Source organism: Rousettus aegyptiacus, unplaced genomic scaffold, assembly GCF_014176215.1.
Source record: "Rousettus aegyptiacus isolate mRouAeg1 unplaced genomic scaffold, mRouAeg1.p scaffold_m13_p_1, whole genome shotgun sequence".
In the NCBI taxonomy this organism is placed as follows: Eukaryota; Metazoa; Chordata; class Mammalia; order Chiroptera; family Pteropodidae; genus Rousettus; species Rousettus aegyptiacus.
Genome location: NW_023416284.1, coordinates 175,618,114 through 175,638,581, shown reverse-complemented (window position 1 = coordinate 175,638,581; position 20,468 = coordinate 175,618,114). Strand labels below are relative to the sequence as shown.

The 20,468-nt window shown below is 33.9% G+C and overlaps 1 protein-coding gene across 13 annotated transcripts in view; it reads left to right on the top strand.

The window, feature by feature from the left end:
* The window catches only part of SYNE1 (spectrin repeat containing nuclear envelope protein 1), a 387,933-nt gene that overhangs the window by 90,025 nt on the left and 277,440 nt on the right, over positions 1-20,468 (top strand). For 11 of the 13 annotated variants that reach the window (XM_036222821.1, XM_036222818.1, XM_036222811.1 and 8 more), the window contains exons 5-11: positions 2,343-2,426; positions 6,404-6,424; positions 6,894-6,986; positions 7,773-7,951; positions 12,072-12,268; positions 14,769-14,878; positions 20,358-20,465. In XM_036222821.1, coding sequence (XP_036078714.1) covers positions 2,343-2,426; positions 6,404-6,424; positions 6,894-6,986; positions 7,773-7,951; positions 12,072-12,268; positions 14,769-14,878; positions 20,358-20,465 — 792 coding nt within the window. Of the gene's footprint in view, positions 1-2,342; positions 2,427-6,403; positions 6,425-6,893; positions 6,987-7,772; positions 7,952-12,071; positions 12,269-14,768; positions 14,879-17,996; positions 18,048-20,357; positions 20,466-20,468 lie in introns of all 13 variants that reach the window. The other 2 variants (XM_016149167.2, XM_016149171.2) reach the window with 2 other exon arrangements.

The following is a 20,468-nucleotide window of genomic DNA, read 5'->3' as shown; positions in this document are numbered from 1 at the left end:
AGAAACCCTTGTTTGTTCACCAGGTGACTTTATTAGTAATCAATCATATATTTAGAGTGGCAAAAACACTTTAAACTCTTAGAGAAAAATATAGGTGAATATCTCTTAGACATCGGGATAGGGAAAAATAATAAATAATAATAACATTGACTATAAAAGATTGCTAGGCTTGACTAATACTAAAATTAGAAATGTTTTTAAATCAAAAACCTTTAAAGAAAGCGAATGAAGAAATTAAAAGTTGGCCAAGATATTCACAAGTTGCATTGTGAAAGAATTAAGAAAAGATTATATCAAGAATGTATAAAGCACATCTTCAAAACAATGAGGACAAACGACCCAAATAGAAACTGAGGAGGCAAGAGATGTGAAAGAGCATTTTACATAAGGCACAGACGTTACTAGAGCACAGAGGAAGAGACAGTCACGTCATTATCAGGGAAACGCAAAGAAAGACCACAATGAAAGACCATGTTGTGCACATTCAATTGAAAAAAAATTCAGTGTCTGTGGAAATCGAATGTTAGGATGTCCATCGATGGAGTCATAATCGTATTGCAGAAAAGAGTGAAAAGTAGTGCGAGCACTGTGGAAGAGTTTGGCGTTACTTTAGATGTTCAAAAGCCACTGATGCAGCAATTCCACTCTTAGCTTTGCACCCAGGAGGGACTCTTTATCCTTGTACCAAAAGTAGGATGTGCACGAGTGATCTGTCAGCATAGGTCACGATAAACATAACCGGAAAATAACCCAGATTCACATCAAAAGGAGAGTAGATAGATGTCACAGAATATAGCTGTCAAAATGAAGGAAATACAGTGACAGGCAACAACATGGATGAATCTTGGGGACAAAATATCATGTGGAAAAAATTCATTCTCAGAAGATTAACACGGTGACATCCATTACGTAAAGCTAACAACCAAGATAAATATTATTTTAAAGAATGCATATAAATAAAATGAATTTATATGAAAAGGAAAGCGTTGGACTAGATTTGCATGATGGTCACCATGATGTGGGAAGGCAGGTGGATGGGTGAATGCTGGTGATATTGAGGAGTGTGGATTTCATACTTAATTTCTGGGTCCTGGCTTTGTTTAACCTGGCAGATTCATAGGTGCTTTTTACATGATAAAAGATACTTAATTAAATAACTAAGTGGGTGGGCCATGCATGAACCAATGATGTCAAGTATAAAGGAGGTTCTCGAATTAAAAATAAATCAGAATTAAAAAAAATTTTAAAGTACATTTTAATTTAAATATTTGCTTAAAATCAATCAGGTCATGAAAATTATTACTTGGTACACTATTGATTGGAAAATAAAAGACACACAGTTTGGGATTTCCATGAGAGAATGTTTAGTGTCACAGAGAAGAGCCCAGTTATGCAGCTATGGAGAAATTGCCTCAATTATCCATTTGGTTCCTGTAGGTGTTAAGGAGGCTGATGCTATCTATTTCACCAAAATTGTTTTGAGTTTTAAAATTAACATCGTGACATATAGCAAGCACACAATACATTTTATTAACTCAAATACAGGTAACCAGAATACACTATTGTGTGAATAACATTTTTATGCTCAGAATTCCATTTTTTAACCTTGGCTCATGTGCTCTAAGTATTTTGGTCATCCAAACGGAGTGATGTTCCTAATATTGTAAATAACCCCTCATGCTACTTTAACTGAAAAAAAAAATGGTGAATGACCAAGAGTACATTTTTTTCTTCTTTAAATCTTTTTTTTTTTTTAATTAAATTTATTGGGGTGACATTGGTTAATAAAATTATATAGGTTTCAAGCGTACCATTCAATAGTACATTGGAATAAGTAAGAAGAAGTAGAGAAGCATATAATTTCACTCATATGTGGGTTATAAAACTAGAAGAATACTTTTTTAAAGACTTTATTTTTTTAAAGCACTTTTAGGTTTACATCAAAATTCAGAGAAAAGTTCAGAGATTTTTCATATACCCCTGCCCTCACACATATATGTAGCAAGAGTATTTTTCATATAAATATTTCCCAACTTATAGGAGTGCCAGTCTCAATAGAAAACGTAGGGATTTTATAAATTTCTGCTCTAAGCTCTACAGAAACCTGAAAGGCAAAGGCATTAACAGATAAGCTGAGAATGGATGTCTTTATTGAGTGAATTAACGCACGTATGTGGTGCCGTGTGGATAATGCTCTTTTATGTATATACTGACCTTTATAGAAATTGAGTTATGCTGGTCGTTCTTGGATACTCTTCAAGTACATTTTAATACATATAAATAGATTTTATAACTATCTTGTTAATGTGTGCATTTGCTCTATTCCTGTCCTCCTCCTGTAGCCCTGTGAACAGGGACGCCGAATGAAGCGAATCCACGCCGTGGCTAACATCGGCACGGCCCTCAAGTTTCTCGAAGGAAGAAAGGTGAGAGAAACAAAACTAAACACTTAAAGAAGGAGGTGTGGGCATGCCGGCATTTTCAATATTGTCCGTGGAGGAAAATGCTGCACATAATCCGTACAGCATACACATGCACTATTATTGTTATTATCGTTAGACTTACAGAAAAGTGGCAACAAGGGGACAGGGATTTCACATCTATGCTTCACGAGCCAGCTTCGTCTAACGTTAAGAACTTACACATAGTACGTCTATGTATGTAGAGTGTAATTCCCCAAATGTGGAAGTTAAAATCGGTATGTTACTGTTAACTAAAGAATAGACATTAGTCTCATTCCATCAGTTTTTTCCTTCAGTGTCTTATTTCTGTTCCCGGGAACAAGCAGTAACACACTTTGCATTTGTTCGTTGTGGCGTCTCTGTCCCTTCTGCTCTGTGACGGTTCCTCATTCTTCCCTTGTCTTTCATGACTTTGACACTTTCGAGAACTGCTGGTCAGCTATTTTGGAGAGTGTCTTTCGATTTGGGTTTGCATGAGGATGTCTCATGATTGGATCAAGGTTATACACATTTGGCAAGAATTCCAAGGAAGTGATGTTGCATTCCTCAGTGCACGATATTAGTGGATATAGGATACGGACATGTCTTATTGTGGGTGATGTTCAGTTTGATCACTTGTAAGGTCATCTGCTGTTTTTTTTAAATTTTATTTTTAATGGTAAAATTCTTATTTTCCTTTTATAATGGAGAAACAGCTTAGGTGAGATCATTGAGATCATGCTAACATTCTGCTTTTTCTCAAACTTTGCTCACTGATTTTAGCATTGATTGCCTTCAGTAATTAATTTATGTGCCATTTGCCTAATGATGATTTTGTATTTCCCTCATTTCCTTCTACATGTATTAAAGGAAACTGTTCTGTAAGAAAAGATGTCTTTTCTCTCCCCATTTATTCATTCGATTATTTATTTCAGCATAGACTCGTGGATATTTATTTTATTCTATAGTTATAATTGAAAACTACTATTATTACCACCATTTTGTTGTTCAAGCCGTTCTAGCTTGGCCATGACGAGTTCTTTCAGGCTGACTCCTGCTTATCTTGTATTTTCCCTGCCCCAGTCCTGGAATCGACCACTTCTCTAATGAGGCCTTGTTCCTTTTATTAGCAAATGGCATTTAGAAGCCAAGATTCGACTGCTAAGTGAGCTCATTGCTACTGAGGTTTCATTGCTCCTGGGCCCTCTCAACAGGCAGATCTAGAAAATATGTTTACTAACCTGAGTGTTTTTCTTCATCCCTCTCCATAGCTTCTGCTATGTGTGTGTGTATAAACCATTAGTTCGAGCTGCTACTTCTGATTTCAGTCTAACACCACAAGGTCTGTTTTAGTGTTCCATGCTTGTTAGTTTCTGCTCTCTCCCGCGGTGAGACCCTGGTTCTCATCTATAATATACTTAATTATTTTTCATCCCTCGTATGCACATGAAATAGTTGCAGAATTGAAAACTCATGCCCCTATGAGAAACAGATTTACTAACTGGAGAACCTTATCTGTGTGTGGTTTTTTGGATCCTTAGCATGACAATATTTAATCAAAAGACTGTTTTCCAAATTTGCTTAGGTTACTTCTGTTTTCCCCATGCTAAACTTTTAGTGTGATTATGTTATTCGTGTGAAGTAGAGTTTAGGTAATAGAGTTCTATTCCATTCGAGTAATGCCTTTCCCTTCCCCAAACATTCTAGTGAGCTACTTTTTAATGTATATTTTGGGGAATGAGATAGTGCTATGATTCTAAGAATAAAAGTGATGCTTGGAGAAGTACCACCCCTGCCTCATTCTTACTGCTCCATTACCATTTCCTCCTGTCTCACTCCCCTCCACGCTGCTAGGTAATCAGTCTCTCTAATTTCTCATTTGCCTGTATTTCCTTTGCACAAAGGAGCAGTGTACTTTCGTATGCCACTTTCTTTCTTCCATGAAGAGTACCGTACTATCGACACACTCTTACCCTTAGCTTTTTTCATTTAACAGTATGTCTTACAATCCTCCAAATCAGTTCATGGAGATCCTCATTCATCATCACAGCTGTATGATATTCTGTTGTCTGGACGTGCCAGAGTTTATCCAACCACCCTCTTATGAATGAGCATTCAGGTTGTTTCTAATATTATTCAAACAGAAGCAATGATGCGATTAATAACTGTATATATATCCTTTCATATTATTGGAAGTGCATTTTAGGGGTAAATTCCTTTCGATTGTTGGATCTACAGGTAAGTGTAAGTGTTAGAGGTATTGCCATATATCTTGCCAAAAGGGTTGTACCAATCCTCTTAGATTTCATCCCCTTCCCAGATTTTCTGGAAAAATTTTCAGTCTCTTTGGATGTTTTTCTATTGCCCATTCCACCCTCCTGTGCTATTAAGATTTTATTGTAAATTTAATAAGATTCTGCAAGAGAGAGAAGGGCGGGGGGAAACCTATGCTCTATAAACCCGTTGTGGAACACACAGTTTTTAAAGAGAGAAATTAATTAAGAAAAACATTTTTCTTCTCAAGTTGAGCAAAAGATCATTAGGTTCTATAATAAGCTGTTAGCTTCATGATACACTTGGGTTGAGGTAGAAAATTCAACTTACATTCAGCCACATTTTTAAAAAGAATAGTATGCAAAGAAAGGGAAATAATCTGGCCTCTGCAAAATGCATTACGGTCTCTCAGTCTCTGGGTAGTTGGCTCTGGGACCCTGCAGATACGAAATCCAAGGATGCTCAAGTCCCTTATATAAAATGGCTTAGTATCTCCGTATAACCTCTGCACATCCTCCTGCATCCTTTAAATCATCTCTAGAATACTTATAATACCTAATACCTAATACCTAATATAAATAGTTGTCACACTGTATTATTTAGGGAATAATGACAAGAGGAAAAAGTCTACCTTTTCACAGCAAACACAACATCATACACAATCATAGTACACGACAGCAACAATGTAACTCTTTTTAGAGTATTTTCCATCTGGTCTGGAACCCAAGGATACAAAGGGCCAACTGTAATCTTATGGTTGTTGGGATATATTCTGAATTTGTAGGCCATGGATACTAAAATGGATGTGAGAATATTCTGGAGAAGTTTTGAAACTAATCAAAATGATTATAAAGACTGCAATAGGTTTTGTTATAAAAAGTTAAAGAAATTCAGTATTCTTACTTTTCACAAACAAGTTGTTTATGTCTTACTTTGTGCTAAATTTAGGATAAGTAGACATATAAGCTTATAATCTATAGTACTTCTTAATTTTTTTTCTGTCTCAGAACATGATGAATGAACATTTCCAGTGAGGCAAAAATCCCATAGATATACCTCAAATTATTTCAAATGACTTTTGTGCCAGTTTTGCACAACCCTTATTGAGGTATGACTAGTAAATTTAAACTAATTACTAAAGCATAAAGCGTTTGTGAGATGATTTTTGCATCTGATAAATTTTTATTAAAGTTAACTACTTATAACCCTGAACTTTATTATTATTAATGATATATCTCATGAAATCATGGCTGAGAATTATTGAGCCAGAAGTTTAAGGAGTACTTTATTATTTATTTTTGTATTGGTTTAGTGATTATGAGAAAGATGATGAGCAGCTAATTGTATTCTATAGAGATCGACTAAGATAAATTGATTTTGCTTGGACTTAGAAATAACTTTTTTAATAGTTGCAAAGGCATTGAAATGAATAATTGCGAACAATTGTAGACAGATTAATATGTGTTCTCAATACTTGATAGTTATCAGTGCCCCAAAGTAAGGAACTGAACCCTAAATGTCTCTTTCTACTTTGCTATTTCTTGCCTTTCCTTTGTCTTTAAAATATAGTCCTCAAATGATGCTCTAAATTTACTACCTACATTTTTATTCCCTTTGAACAAATGATGCTGATTTTGAAAGGCTATTTGTGTGTGTATATCATCTTCTCCCTTTGTTTTTCATGTCAGTCCATGTACAGAGGATCACCGGTTAGTACAAACTTTAGAATCTTTAACTCCTGACTTTTATAGGTAAAAGAGAACATAAGTTTCATGCTATTTGGTAGCAAACTTCAAAGTAAGTGCATCTTCTTAAACTATTTATCACAATTTCTTTTAAGTTCCAGTCAACTTCTAAATGTAAAGAATAACCCTTTTTTTTTTCCTACTTGGCATTTCGTTGGTAATTCTTTGCATGATGCCACGTTTTTTCAACTTAAACAAGCCTTTGAAATGCATTTTATAGTAATTTTTATTGTGTGCACCTAATGAATGCTCCCGAAATTTCCACTGAAACCATATGCCTGTTTGTTTTTCTGGCTCACCCTACTTACTTGTGTGTGTTATTACATAGGCATGACCGAGTTTTATTGCTGTCTAATGAAGCGCTCATTATTGCGTACTTAAAAGGGCTATAATTTTCTAGTGCATTACTAGTACAGTTTTTCTTTTTAAACAGATTAAATTAGTCAACATTAACTCCACCGATATCGCTGATGGCCGACCCTCAATAGTTCTGGGACTCATGTGGACCATTATTTTATATTTCCAGGTATTGTGCTGCGGTTCCCTTTTAAGTTGCCATAATGTCATGGAGGGAGGTCAGAGCAGACATTTAATGATGCTGTCATTTGTCATGCCTCTGGGGTTGATCCTCAAGCTGGCAGACATGTGACTTTCACAGATACATTGTTTTTTGGAAGCAGAATTTCCTTCTCTTCCCTGTAAAGGTGTTATAGATAAAACACCCCCAAAGAACTCTGGCAAAGGCACCCACTCTGAAAAGTGGGCAGGATACAGCGAAGATGAAATGTTGGTACAGGAAGTTCAAAATTGTAGCTCTAGCCCTTAGGTTTTTTTTTTTTTTTTTTTAATTGACTTTATTTTTTAGAGCAGGTTTAAGTTCACAGCAAAATTGAGTGGAAGGTATAGAGATTTCCCATACACCCCCTGCGCCTACACTTGCATGGCTTCCCCCATGCAAATATCCCTCTCAGAGAGGCATATTTGTTACAATTAATGAACCTGTATTGATACATCATTGTCATTCAAAGTCCATAGTTTACGTTGGGCGTCACTTTCGGTGTTGTACATTCTATGAGCTTGGATAGCTCTTAGGTTTTACTTATTAATTTTGTTCATGTATTTAACAAGCGTTTATCAAGTTTTCGATGCAGGGGGACATGCAAAGAGTAGAGTAGAACATCAATCTTGCCATTTAAGAGCTTACATTTTGCCAGCTGTGTTAAGATAAGCCGTTTTTAGTTGGAAAAGTGAAACATCTGAGGGAAGGGGAACAAGGATAATTCTCGTATTTCTGTTGGCTGTGATCATACAGATCGAAGAGTTGACCAGCAACCTGCCACAGCTGCAGTCCTTGTCCAGCAGTACGTCCTCCGTGGACAGCACGGTCAGCTCGGAGGCGGCCAGCCCCCCGAGCAAGCGCAAAGTGGCCACCAAGATCCAGGGAAATGCTAAGAAGGCTTTGTTAAAGTGGGTTCAGTACACGGCAGCCAAGTAAGTACCAAGAGTTTGGTTCAATTTGAAAGCCTCGAATAGTTTGGGTTATCGATTTATTATTGAGCACCTCTACCAATGATGGCAAAATTTGAGGAGACATTTAAATGAATGGCTTTGCTTCACGGTCTTGTTCCACTCTTTCCTTGAATTAAAATATAAACACACATTGTCACTAACACTCTAGAAGATACTGCCATAAAAGTAATTCCTTCTTCATTCCTGCAATTGGGCCTGATTAAGTTGTTTAATCCCTATACTTTTATTAGCATGATGGCTAATTCTATTTAATTTACTGTTCGGACCTTTGTTCCTATTAAATAATATTTCCATAAATAAATTTGAGGATTAAACTTGATTATCTCTTCATAAGGCTATTGAGTTCTGTTTAACAATAACGTGAACTAAATTCCACATTCTGAAATAATTATATTTGTTTTTATTTCCTGAGACTTTCTAGCAAGTTTATTTAAAATTTTTTTTCTTTGATCTTATCTTTTTTTCTGGAATGTAAGTTCCTTTGTCATCTCCAGCTTTACGGACAGATAATTTTCTCTTAGTTTGTTTCCTTCTAGGTATAATAAATTTGCATGTGTGTACATTTATATGATAATGCTGGATAGAAAAGTACTACTCGCAAAAGCTATCTTTTCATAGCAATTTCAATAGAGTTTTCAACTGGTCATACCAGTATTTTATGGAGAAATGTGGTCAGTGGTAAGATCTCTTCACATAGAATTTGTGCTTTTGTGTAATTTTCCTAAATGGCATGAAAAATTAATTCACTTTTCTGTTATTTTGCATGCCTAAATCTAATCTGAATCATATTCTCTACTTCTGGAAAACAGTTGTAAACAAATACTTATCGTTATAAAATATTAAGGTGCTAAATATAGGGAATTCTATTTTTAAAGTGTTTGAAGAGCAAAAATAAGGAGAGAAAAATTAACATAAAGAGATATAATTAGTGTTATTTATATAGTTTTGTTTAATTTTTAAAATGTATTGATGGCTTTCTAATTCAGGGCATATTTTTATAATTCAAGTTGCAGTTAAAAATATTTCTGAGAGCAAACTGTAATAGGAATGAAATAAAAAGCCTTTTTCACATTGCCGGTGTACTATTTGCATCCCATCTGCAGGGATGTTTCTTGTCTCTTGCGGTTTAACTGGGCGAGGAGGAGAAGCGTGTGGGACAAGAGGAGTCTGGTGACCACATGCTAGGACACTTGTCTTGATGCTGTTACAGTACAACTTTGTAATAATGTCAGCGTGATATTGTCTTGTCCATTGTTCCACACAGCAGTAAACTAACCAAAAACAAATTGATTTTCGCTTAATATAGCAGCTTGATGTAAACTCGGATTTAATGCCGGAGGAGTTTTCCTGCAGTAGTTTCGTTTCACACAGGGTGTGACAGGTTTCAAAGATGTGCAAGGGTCTAATGATAACTAAAAGTCATTTCTGCAACTTGTACCCTTGTAACATCAGTGGAAGTTGTATTTTACTCATCTGGAGGATGTCCGGATTCATGGACCCAAGGGTTCTTTCACCCATCAGCCTGTCAGTGAAGTCCATTTATTCTACAGCTGCATAAGATGCAGAGATTTCGGGAGACGTCTCTGCTGCAGCATTCTGGAATGAACGCATGACACTATATTGCTGCTGAATTGTTGATAAATTTTCTAAAAGCTGCTTTTCACATTGTCCCAGTCTGCATTTTTCAAGCAACCTCTTAGCTGACGTGGGTAAAGGATTTTAGAATCTGTACCCATTTTAGTATATGAAATGTTTCTAAATTGATAATCTGTGAGATACTATAGTCTGAAAGTTTATTGGTCTGAAGATGGCGAGAAAGGATAAAACATCCAGTAAACACCAGACAAATTGTCAGAGTATATTTATTATAGTTTTCATATAAAATTTCTAAATATTTGAGAAATAAATTTTAAAAAAATCTGTTTCAGCAACACAAGATAGTTAAGCCCTCTTGCCTATCTCTTTCTGTCTTTTTATTATTTTCTTTCTTTCTTTTTTTTTTTTTTTTACCAATTTAATTTCTATGGATATGTACTCTCAGAAATGAAAGCATTCAGTTATAGCATATCTGACATTCGCATATCTTGTTTTCAAATGTCTAAGAGGAACGATTGTATTTTAGGACAAAAAATTAACAAGGTAATGAAACAAGTGAAGATGTGTATATCATATCTATTCAAAATAACATAAAGTAAATATGTATTAGAGGTCAGAAATGCCTATAAGTGGGACATACTTCATCATTTCTTTAAGTGATATATCTAAGTTTCTATAAGTTTGTTTCCCTTTTTTAAATGATATCTCTAAGTTTTCTTTGATTTTTGTATCTAAGATTCTTAAATGAAAGGTTTAGGCTAAAACTAAAACTTTTGTTTAAGTACTCTGATCTAATACAAAACACTATAGGAGTGTGTGTGTGTGTGTGTGTGTGTGTGTGTGTGTGTGTTCAACAAATATAGAAGAAGAAAATGTACTAAAATGTTTAAATTATTCCAACATAATAGGTATTTAAAGATACATTTTATATATTTATTTTTGAAAATGTCTAAAACAAAAAGTTCAAGAAAATCAGAAAATATGTAATTATATGATATTTACAAGCTAATTATTTATTTACCCTTTACCTTATTTGGTTTAAAATAATTTAAGATGGCTTAAGAGACTGAAATCAAAAATATTTTTAAATGAGGAAATGTGGACTAAGGGAAAATGTAGGTAGAAAAGTAAGATGAAGCTAGAGACAAATGTACAAATTAATGGATAACAAGCACATACTGCTCAATGTGGGTAGATAGTGGCCAGTTTGTCAGACATTGGCTGAAAAAAACTATATCTGTACTACAAAAGACAGAAACTCTAAGAGAAGGTTCAAGGTTACTTTACAAATACTGAAGTATTACAAAACTGTTTTTAAAATATTAATTCACGAAGCTAGTGATTAGATTCAGTGATGCTATTTTTAGGATTATATATTTTATGCACACTGAATGTACACTGGTAAAACATAATATAAAGTTAATCTTAAACTTACTGAGATAAAATTTAAGAGCACTTACCAACTTTCCATATTAATTATTTTATTAGTCATATATATTTATATATTGTATCTTACAGTTTATGGAGATTTTTGAAAATATAGGGTAAAAAAGAATTAAGTGATGTTATTCCTGCTTTACTTAGAAGCAATTGTAATGAGACTAATTTTTTAATTATACATTGACTGTTACCTAATTAACTGATCACCTTTAATGACTCTAAACTTGAGGGATATTACTGTTGCTCAAATATCTTAACCCTTTTTGGAACCACCTTTACGGTTGACAAGTTTCATGTAGAAAAATTACTCACTGTAAGCTTACCTCACTTCTGTTTTCAATGACAAAATATGACTACTAACTGGCTTTGAATCAATTAAATCTACCACCAAAGAACAAATACTTGCCACCAGGGCATTGCCCTCAAGAGAATTCAAGAAAAAAAAAAAAAAAAGAGTTTAAGAAAACAATTTGACCTGTGGGGTGATTGGAATCATTTGGCTCCTTTAAGACTAATGTACAGGTATGACCACCTCCATCTGCGTATGTTCATTCCAATGCATTTGTTATACTCAGACCCATTTGGCAATGTCTGTTATATATTACATCTGTTGTAACCCGTGTGTGTATAACAGTTTACTAATCATTATCCTTAGAAATGTTAGATACTTTTTTCAAAAAAAATATACAATGATGAATTATTACCATTTTTGGTATTTTTATAATCTTACTTTTAAAAAATTTTGTCGGACATTTTTCTCTAAACTGATTTCTTTTAATAACATGCTTTAAATTGAGTATCTCGATTACTGAAAAATCTAATATAGAAAACTTTAAGTATGGAACCAGAATTTCTACATCGTATCTTCTTATCCTTTAAAAATATTGTTTTGCTTACATTTTCTCAAAACCACTTAACTGGTATAGCTAGCTGTACATCATTCATTGCTGAACAGGGTCAGATTCTGCCTGAGGCCTTCAGGAAAATGAATGTTATCTATTCAGAATGTGACATTATTTTATTTTATTTTTTTTATCACATGAAGGCAGACTGGAATAGAAGTAAAAGACTTTGGGCGGAGTTGGAGAAGTGGGGTTGCCTTTCATTCAGTCATCCACGCTATTCGGCCAGAACTAGTGGACTTGGAGAGGGTCAAAGGAAGATCTAACCGAGAAAACCTGGAGGAAGCCTTCACTATTGCTGAGACGGAACTGGGGATCCCCAGATTGCTAGATCCTGAAGGTATGTCGACTAATTGTTGGCTCAGCTCATCAGGTTTGTATTTCACCCCCAGAAATTTTAGGTGACTTTCAAGACTATTCGAGGCCAGAAAACTTGAGGAAAGCACAAAGAAATAGTGCCTTCCTGCATTGATATTTTCTTAAAATGTTATTTGCTGCTAAATTCAGGAGCAAAGTGCTTTGAACAGCACTTTGACATTGGGGGTTCAGCTAGGGGAACTATACTTACTCATTATTATATTTGTGGATGGAATGAAAGTTTTAGAAGGATGTGTTTAGATATGGAGGAGTGTCACACAATAAAGGAATTACTCTATTACTATAACTCCAAAGAATCTGGAAGAAATAAAAGATTATTAGTAACTTAAGATAATATCTTTAAATGTCAGTTATTAAATACTTACAAAAAATGGCAATCAACCAGTGTTTTGGTGTCAATCGAGAAAACTACACAAATGACTAATATTTTTCATCCCATTGTTTGGTACATTTTTGTAAGACTGAATTTAAGATTTTTCTGGAAATAGCATTAACTCTTTCAAGCCTTCAAAAGATAATTTTGACACTTTTGATAAACATTAAAAAATGAGTAAGTTGTTTGTTATATTGAAATAAAAGGGTCAAAGTAAAATTTCCAAATGTCGTGGAAATTTTTTGTTTTGGCTGGTAATTATGGAAATTTTTATTGACAAATGAAGAAATATGTACACAGTGAAAGCAAGTTATTTTTAAAGATGAGATTTCAGAATGAACATTTCTAGCTCTAAAACAATGTCACTAAGTGGAGACACTGTGTTTTCAAAAGTAAGCCTCAGAGACCTACAGGGGTCTGGTTAGTTTCGTCTGAGGTGGGGAACAACCTGGTGATCCCTACCTAGCCTTTTAGGAACATGCTTTGAGCCCCTCAATTCACTAGGAGAGCCAAGGGTTCCCACATAAAGACCCGATAGTATCCAGTACACTGACTCAGCTCAAGGGGACAGCCACATGTCAATCTGAACCCTCAACTTCAGAGGATTCACCAGAGCTGAAACTTTTCCTAGATGAGGTGAGATGAAAGTATAAAAGGTTCCTTCATATCCACTAGATGAGAGGATCTTAATTCTTTCTTTGATGATCACAAAGTAAGATTGCCCAAAACCCAGGCTATTGTAGGTATAAGGTGATCCTTTATTTTCCTAGTGAGAACTTCCCTATCAAAAAGTTATGTAATTAACTTGAATGTATAAACTTTCAGGGATACAGATTAAATAGACTCAAATCTATTATAATAATTATTTTGTCATTTGTTATGCATATACTTAAAAGCATGCACTGTGCTTAAATCATGTATTAAATGTTGCTTTTTTTTCTACTTTCACATTTCATAAAAGTTTTACTCATTCTTCACATGTGTCTTCCATATCGTTGATCTTGTCATTTTTAAAATCACCTTTAAGTCATCTGACAAATTCCAGAGTACATTATGGTTTTTTCCTTTTAAGTCGTTTGAGTTGCTGTACTTTTTAGACCCTATATTGATAGTCATTAGAAATGAAATCTTAAAGCACAAGGAGCATTACAAAATAGGAAGATAGTTATATATTTTGCTATTTTTTGTTTGTTCTATTTTATTCTTTGCTCTGTAGGTACATATTTTATATTGGTAATCTTCAAAATGTAATCACTTTGTGTCATTGTCTTTAAAAGGGGTATTTAAAAGACATTTTTTACTTTTTTTGACTTATTGCCATTTAATACTTTTTATTTATATAGTCTTACCCTCATGTAATTATTAAATTTGTATAGATTTCTTTGCCTGGTTTTATTAGGTAAACATCCATAAACTTCAAATGACAATGATCCAAATCTTGTCAGACTCTGTCTCCTTCTAAAAGTACTTGATTATACAAAGTACAGTAAGTTAGAGAGAATGTTCTGTAATGGAGAGGCTTTCTAAGGAATTGAACATAAGGCATCTTTCTTTTTACTAAAGCAGAATTTGTGGGGGTTGAGGGTTATTTACATTTGGCTATATGTAGTTATTCAAGCTATATACTCATTTATCATTCAGTTCCAAACCTGTGTTTTAAATACTACCTTAGTTCTGGAATTTATATATTATTTGTGTCTTACTAACTAGACAGAATGTCTGCATAACCATATAGTATCTCAGATTTCTGATCACTTAATGTGGAGAGTTAAATGAAACAAGTACTACTTTCCTAAAAGCTCTGAGTTAAAATGTGTCATCTTTATGAATCATAAAATTTCCACCTTGTATCATCCAGGCTATACATGATTCCCCTTTTCCTCTCCACCAAATCTCTAAATATTAATTCTGTTTTTCTTCTGCATTAAGGACAGGTTTTTTGGTTTCGTTTTTTTGTTTTTTGTTTTTTGTTTTGTTTTTGTTTTTTGTTTTTTTGTTTTTTTGGTATATTAGCTAGATTTCAAAGCTTGTATCATTATAATCTAATTACTGATAGTTAGCTAATGCACGTTTGGTTTGGGTTTTCCAGATGTCGATGTGGATAAACCAGATGAGAAGTCTATTATGACCTATGTAGCCCAGTTTCTGAAACAGTATCCTGACATTCACAATACAAGCACTGATGTGCAAGAGACTGATGTAAGTATTTGTTTTTCTTCAAGTGTTGATAGTACCCCAATGATGGTGACTCTGGTTTTTAAGCATGCTGTTTTCGAAATATTAAATTGCAATGCATTTTAATATAGCAACTGAGTAAAAAGTAGGTACCACCAACTGGGGAGGTGATTATAGGAAAAGACTTTTCTAATTTGTATGTTGGATATGACAGAGAAAATATTACTAATAATAAACGCTGGATATTTAATACCGATGAATTAAAAATGAGGAAAGATAACAGTGTTGGGAAATTCCATTTTAGTGTTTTGAGGACTGAAATAATTATATATCTATCATGTCATTTGCACATCTACATTTTTAACCCCCTTGTTCTGCTAGCTCTGATGAAATCTATTTTTGACTATTAGATTTTATTATATAAGTTGCTACTCACAGCAAATGTATGAAAGTATGGCAAACTTATAAAAGTTCTCATTATTCACTATGGTTAGATTTTTAAGCCTTTAATTGTTTAAGTAACATTTACACTCTTTTTTATATTGCTTAAATAACATTGTTCATTGTCATAGAGAAGAACAAAACCTGGGGAAAAAAAGAAAAAAAAATTTCTTTATTTGACCTTTCAGAGAGAATCTGTTCTAGAAAAAAAAAATATGTTAGTGCGAGTTCCTAACGTTTTTCTGTGTATATGTGGATTCATGTATTTTAACAAAAATAAAATCATAGTATACATACAACTTATAATATTCTTTTTCTGTTACATTATACAAAAGTTTTTCCATTTTCTCCAGGTCATCATATAGATGCACAGAAGTTTATTCGATCTTAATTCTTGAATATCTATGATTTTTTTTTTTACTCTTTTAAACAGTGCTTCTGTGAATAATTTTGTAATAAAGCATTGTCTTACAGTTTTCTTAGAAGCTGAATTTCTAGGCTAAAGAACATACAGAGTTTTAGTGCTTCTTGAAATTCTTTTTCAAACACCCTGTATGAAAGTTTGTCCCATTTTATATTCCAGTTAACACACCAGAACGCCTGTTTCCCCAGTCTTTAACACAATTGATATTACTATTCTGTTAAAAGTAGTATTTGTTTATTATAGAGAAGTGGATTTACTGCTGATTTTATAGTTAATTATAAGGCAAAATGACATCAGGGAAAGTAATAAATAAAATTTGTTAAAAACTATCTCTGTCTTCATTGCTTAGGTCACATCTAGAGGGTTTTGTTTGTTTGTTTAGAGCAGTTTTAGATTATAATGGAGAGCAACAAGAAAAACAGAAATCTTAAAATTTATTTTCTAAATGAGTTTCAGAACAGGTTTAAGAAAAGGAAAGGCCAGGAGAACATAGCCCAAAGTTTTCAACTAGGAGAAGATATTGCACTAATAGAAATCAATGACTTCCTAAAAGAATTAAGCAAAACAGTGGTAACTGTTGTTTCCTCGGTTGCTTGGACGAAGGTAATCCAGCATTTGACAGAACTATATTAGTTTCTTAAAAACTATAGTTTCAGGAAGCCTTTTTTATTCCTTGGCAGGCGGCAGGCACAGACATTGACCACCTGAGTAACTTTATGTCGTGAAGTAAATTTCTATGAAGCACCACAGAAGGCCAAAGCACAGACTGTGCACATCCTAGTATAGACCGAGGAGTGTGCTTTAGAGCTATCGGGGAGATTTCTGGGTTTTGAGAATATAGTCAGGTGTGGACGCTGCTGTGTGAGTAAGAAAGTCGAAAGAAAGCATACTGGACTTAATACAGCATTGAGAAAGTAAGCTTTCCATCGGATTTTTGTATCTCATGTATTTATATTACCCAGCTGGATTTATTTCTGATCCGGTTTCGGAGTTTGCACTATTTTAATTTCTCCAATATTAATTATCTCTCCAGATGAGTAAATTCTGTGGCTGAAAAAGTCTGGGAAACAAAAAGGGATGCTTTCATTAGTGCTCGCGAGCGCGAATTCAAGGCAAAAATCCTTAGAGATTTAAAACACACACACTCCTGATATAAGCTTATTAATGTACTTTACTAAAGAGGCTTTATTATTAAGAGATTAATCTCATTATCTAGAAAATAAATTCTAATTGTTCTTTTAAAAAATTCCCTCTATCCTTTTCCTATACAGAAGATGCATATGATTTCAAAAATAAATTTTAAGGAAAACGTATTATAAGTTTTGCCTTTTTTAAATGTGATATTTATAATGTAAAGCATAACCCTCTAAAATGACTATTTTGAATAAGAAAAAAATTATATTTTTTATGATGTAGGGCCTATGTTTGTTTAATGCAGCTAAATGGCCATCTAATTCTGTCTAATGAACTTTTATAACTATTATAGACTATACGTATTGGGGCTATTGATGCCATCACCTCAGAATACTCAGTATTTGTCCACTCAGGCCTTAGGAAATAGTTGTTTTAAAATATTGACATGAATATGTCTACCAGGCTTCCATTTTTTGGGGGCATATTTGATTTACGTGTCCTCTTCATTTAAATTAGATATTTTATAGATGCCATTTTAAATCTAATTTTCTCATTGGAAATAAACATACTACGCCTTTCTTACTTCAGCCAATAAAACAGATAAACTCTTTCCCTAAAGGTATTCTTTGGATAATCAGCACTCGGTAGTAAATAAATAAAACAGGCGTATTGACCCATCTCTCTCACCTATTAAACATTCGGGTTTCATTCACTCATTCCTCTCCCATTGCAACAAATGTTACTGTCTGCTTTCAGAAGCATGGCGCAGTCTTAATTGTTATAGGGATATAGAAATGAATATTATGAGTGTATTTATGGGGAGAAAACATGAATCTATACCTCTTCTTTACATTGTTATTTTAAAATGTTTAATATCTCAAGACATTTATTAAATGACTATATTGCCACATATGACTATTATTACAAATTAAAACAAAAACATCAAATGCCAGAATATTATATTACCTTATTAGATTGAAACACTTTAATACTTTTAAAAGTTATGGAAACATCTTAAAGTAACTATTATTGTCTATTTATTTATAGACAGATGCTTCTCCATTGTTTTTTTTCTTGTTTTCTAAATATTTTTAGTCCTTTATTTATTTTATTTTTCTATGTATTATCTTTCCATATTGTTAGGAAATATTTCCAGGTTTTCTACCTTTTGTAAATTCTATCCAAAATCTTAAGGTAAGATTTAAGTAATCTTGAATTAGAGACCTCTTCCAAACATCCTACATTCCATAGCTTGCTAGCCAATCCTTTGCATGTACTTATCTCTAATAAACATTTTTTAATACCTTAATTCTGTTATTTCCTTTTTTTCCCTATTAGAACAAATAACATATGAAAGCGTTATTAAATGTTAGTCACAATCTAAGCTGCTCCCATGGGCTTTCCCACTAATTTTTAATTATAAGATGACATCCTTTAATTTCTCTTTAATAACACTTAATAGCACTAATAAAAGGGAGAATTTACAATAACTATTGGTTTTTTTTTTATATGTGACATTGAAAATAAAGATTTATTTTTACATTTTTAAGTAGTTAAGCAGGAAGTCATTCATTGAAAAGGGTAAGTATTCAGTTACTTGACAATCTTGAGTTTAATTATATCTCAGTATTAGGTCACATGATTTAGTAAGTTCATGACACATGGTAAGTACATTTGCATCATTAATGGTGATGAATTTTCCCCCATATCTAAGTTATTCCGCACTTCAGTTTTCCTATCTTTCTTTATATACCATGTAGGCCTCAGTTAAGGATCTGTCAACACAGTAGACTTTATGCCAGCATTGCAATAAAAAAAAATCAGAAGTAACTAATTTCATATCAAATGTCAAATTGATTTTTGTTTCCGGTAGACCAAGATCATTTTGCTCCATTGAGTTCATAAAATGTGTTATTAGTGCTCTTATGAGCATGAAAGTCATCTGATAACAAATTTGTCGCTTGATCATATTCGCTGTTCATTCAGAAGACCCATCATGGCAGGAGCTAAAGCTTTGCGATCTTGGGCTCTCATTCCATTTCTTTCGCTAATTAACTAAGTTAGCAATCAATCATTTATTCCACGGTTATATACTGAGTGACACTGGGTGCCAGACACTGCATGAGGCTAGAGTGAAAAAGACATATGGGGATTTATATATGGGGAGAAAAAAGAGACAATTAAGTGGGGGATACTGTATGTAGTTTTAGATGACTATTTAAGCTTAGGTTGTTACGGGATCATAGAAAAGTGTTCTCAAAATGCGGTCCCTAGACTAACAACACCAGAGTCACTGGGAAGCTTATTAGAAATACAAATTTTCAGCCTCCACCTTAGATCTACTGAACCAGAAAGTTTGAAGGTGGCACCCAGCCGTCCATGTTTTCACAGGCCCACCAGCTGGTTCCAGTGTCCACAAAAATTTGAGAATGACTGTCATAGACTTCTGGGTTAGAAAAAAGCTTCTGGGCCAGAGAAGACTGTGCCTGAGCTGAGCTCCAAAGGGGGCATTATCCAGGGGAAAATGCTCCAGGCAGAAGAGGGTAGCTTTCACAAGACGGGAAAGTGAGAGAGGGGCATGAGGCGTGATAGTATTGTGTGCCCATCTCTGTGCCTGTCATAGACTATCTCTGTTGTCCCCCAAGCCATGGGAAGGGTTTGTGATGACTCCTCAGATGATGGTGTAACAGTAGAGAGATTAAAAATAAAACAAACGGAAAAGATGCGCCCGAGGTTGCATAGCTAGCACGTGTTAGAACCAGAATTTGTGACCAGTCCTGCCCGCCTCCATAGCCACACTCTTTCTCCTCTGCTACTTCAGTTGTCATCAGAGACAATGTCTGTGATCATCGAGTGAGATGCTGTAATTTAAAGCTATCCGTAGTGCCAAAAAATCATAATCAATATGTTTTTGATTACTTTGGCATTCTTAGATAAGAAATCGATGAAAACTTGGGATGTTTTTATGAATTCATATAATTTAGGAAATATAGTTGCCATGTTGCCAGGGTCTAGACATACCACGTTAAATAAGATGTGTTTTCTGTTCACATGGAGCTTATAAAACTGAACAGTATTTTTCAATAATATATACAAGCAGTCCGATGTGACTATGACTGTAGCTTCTTGAATTAGGTCAAAATCAATCCAACCAGGTTACCAATGGCCTTGGATTAAGGAGCAACTGGAGGCCTATGTTTCTATTTCCATTCCAGTTATTGTACTTAAGACATCCCCTTCCTGTTGACATTTTCTTAGTTAAATTAGTGTTTCTTGGAAAAACAAAATGGAGATAATTTCAGTATTCAAATATAATTAAGGTATTTTTCATATAATTAATTCTTGTTTTTTACTCTCCGAAAGGGGTGAGAATGGAGAGAGAAAATTTTTCAGAGACCACTGAAACGTTAAATATTAAGTCTATTCTAAAATTAGTCAGGCATTAATCAGCAATTAAATAAATGCACAGTTACTAATCAAATTGTAATATCTGCTGGTTTCTAGAGAGAAGACCGGCTAATTTTGAAGGAAATGAAAGTTTGGATAGAACAGTTTGAGAGAGATTTGACGAGGGCACAGATGACAGAATCAAATTTGCAGGATAAATATCAGGTA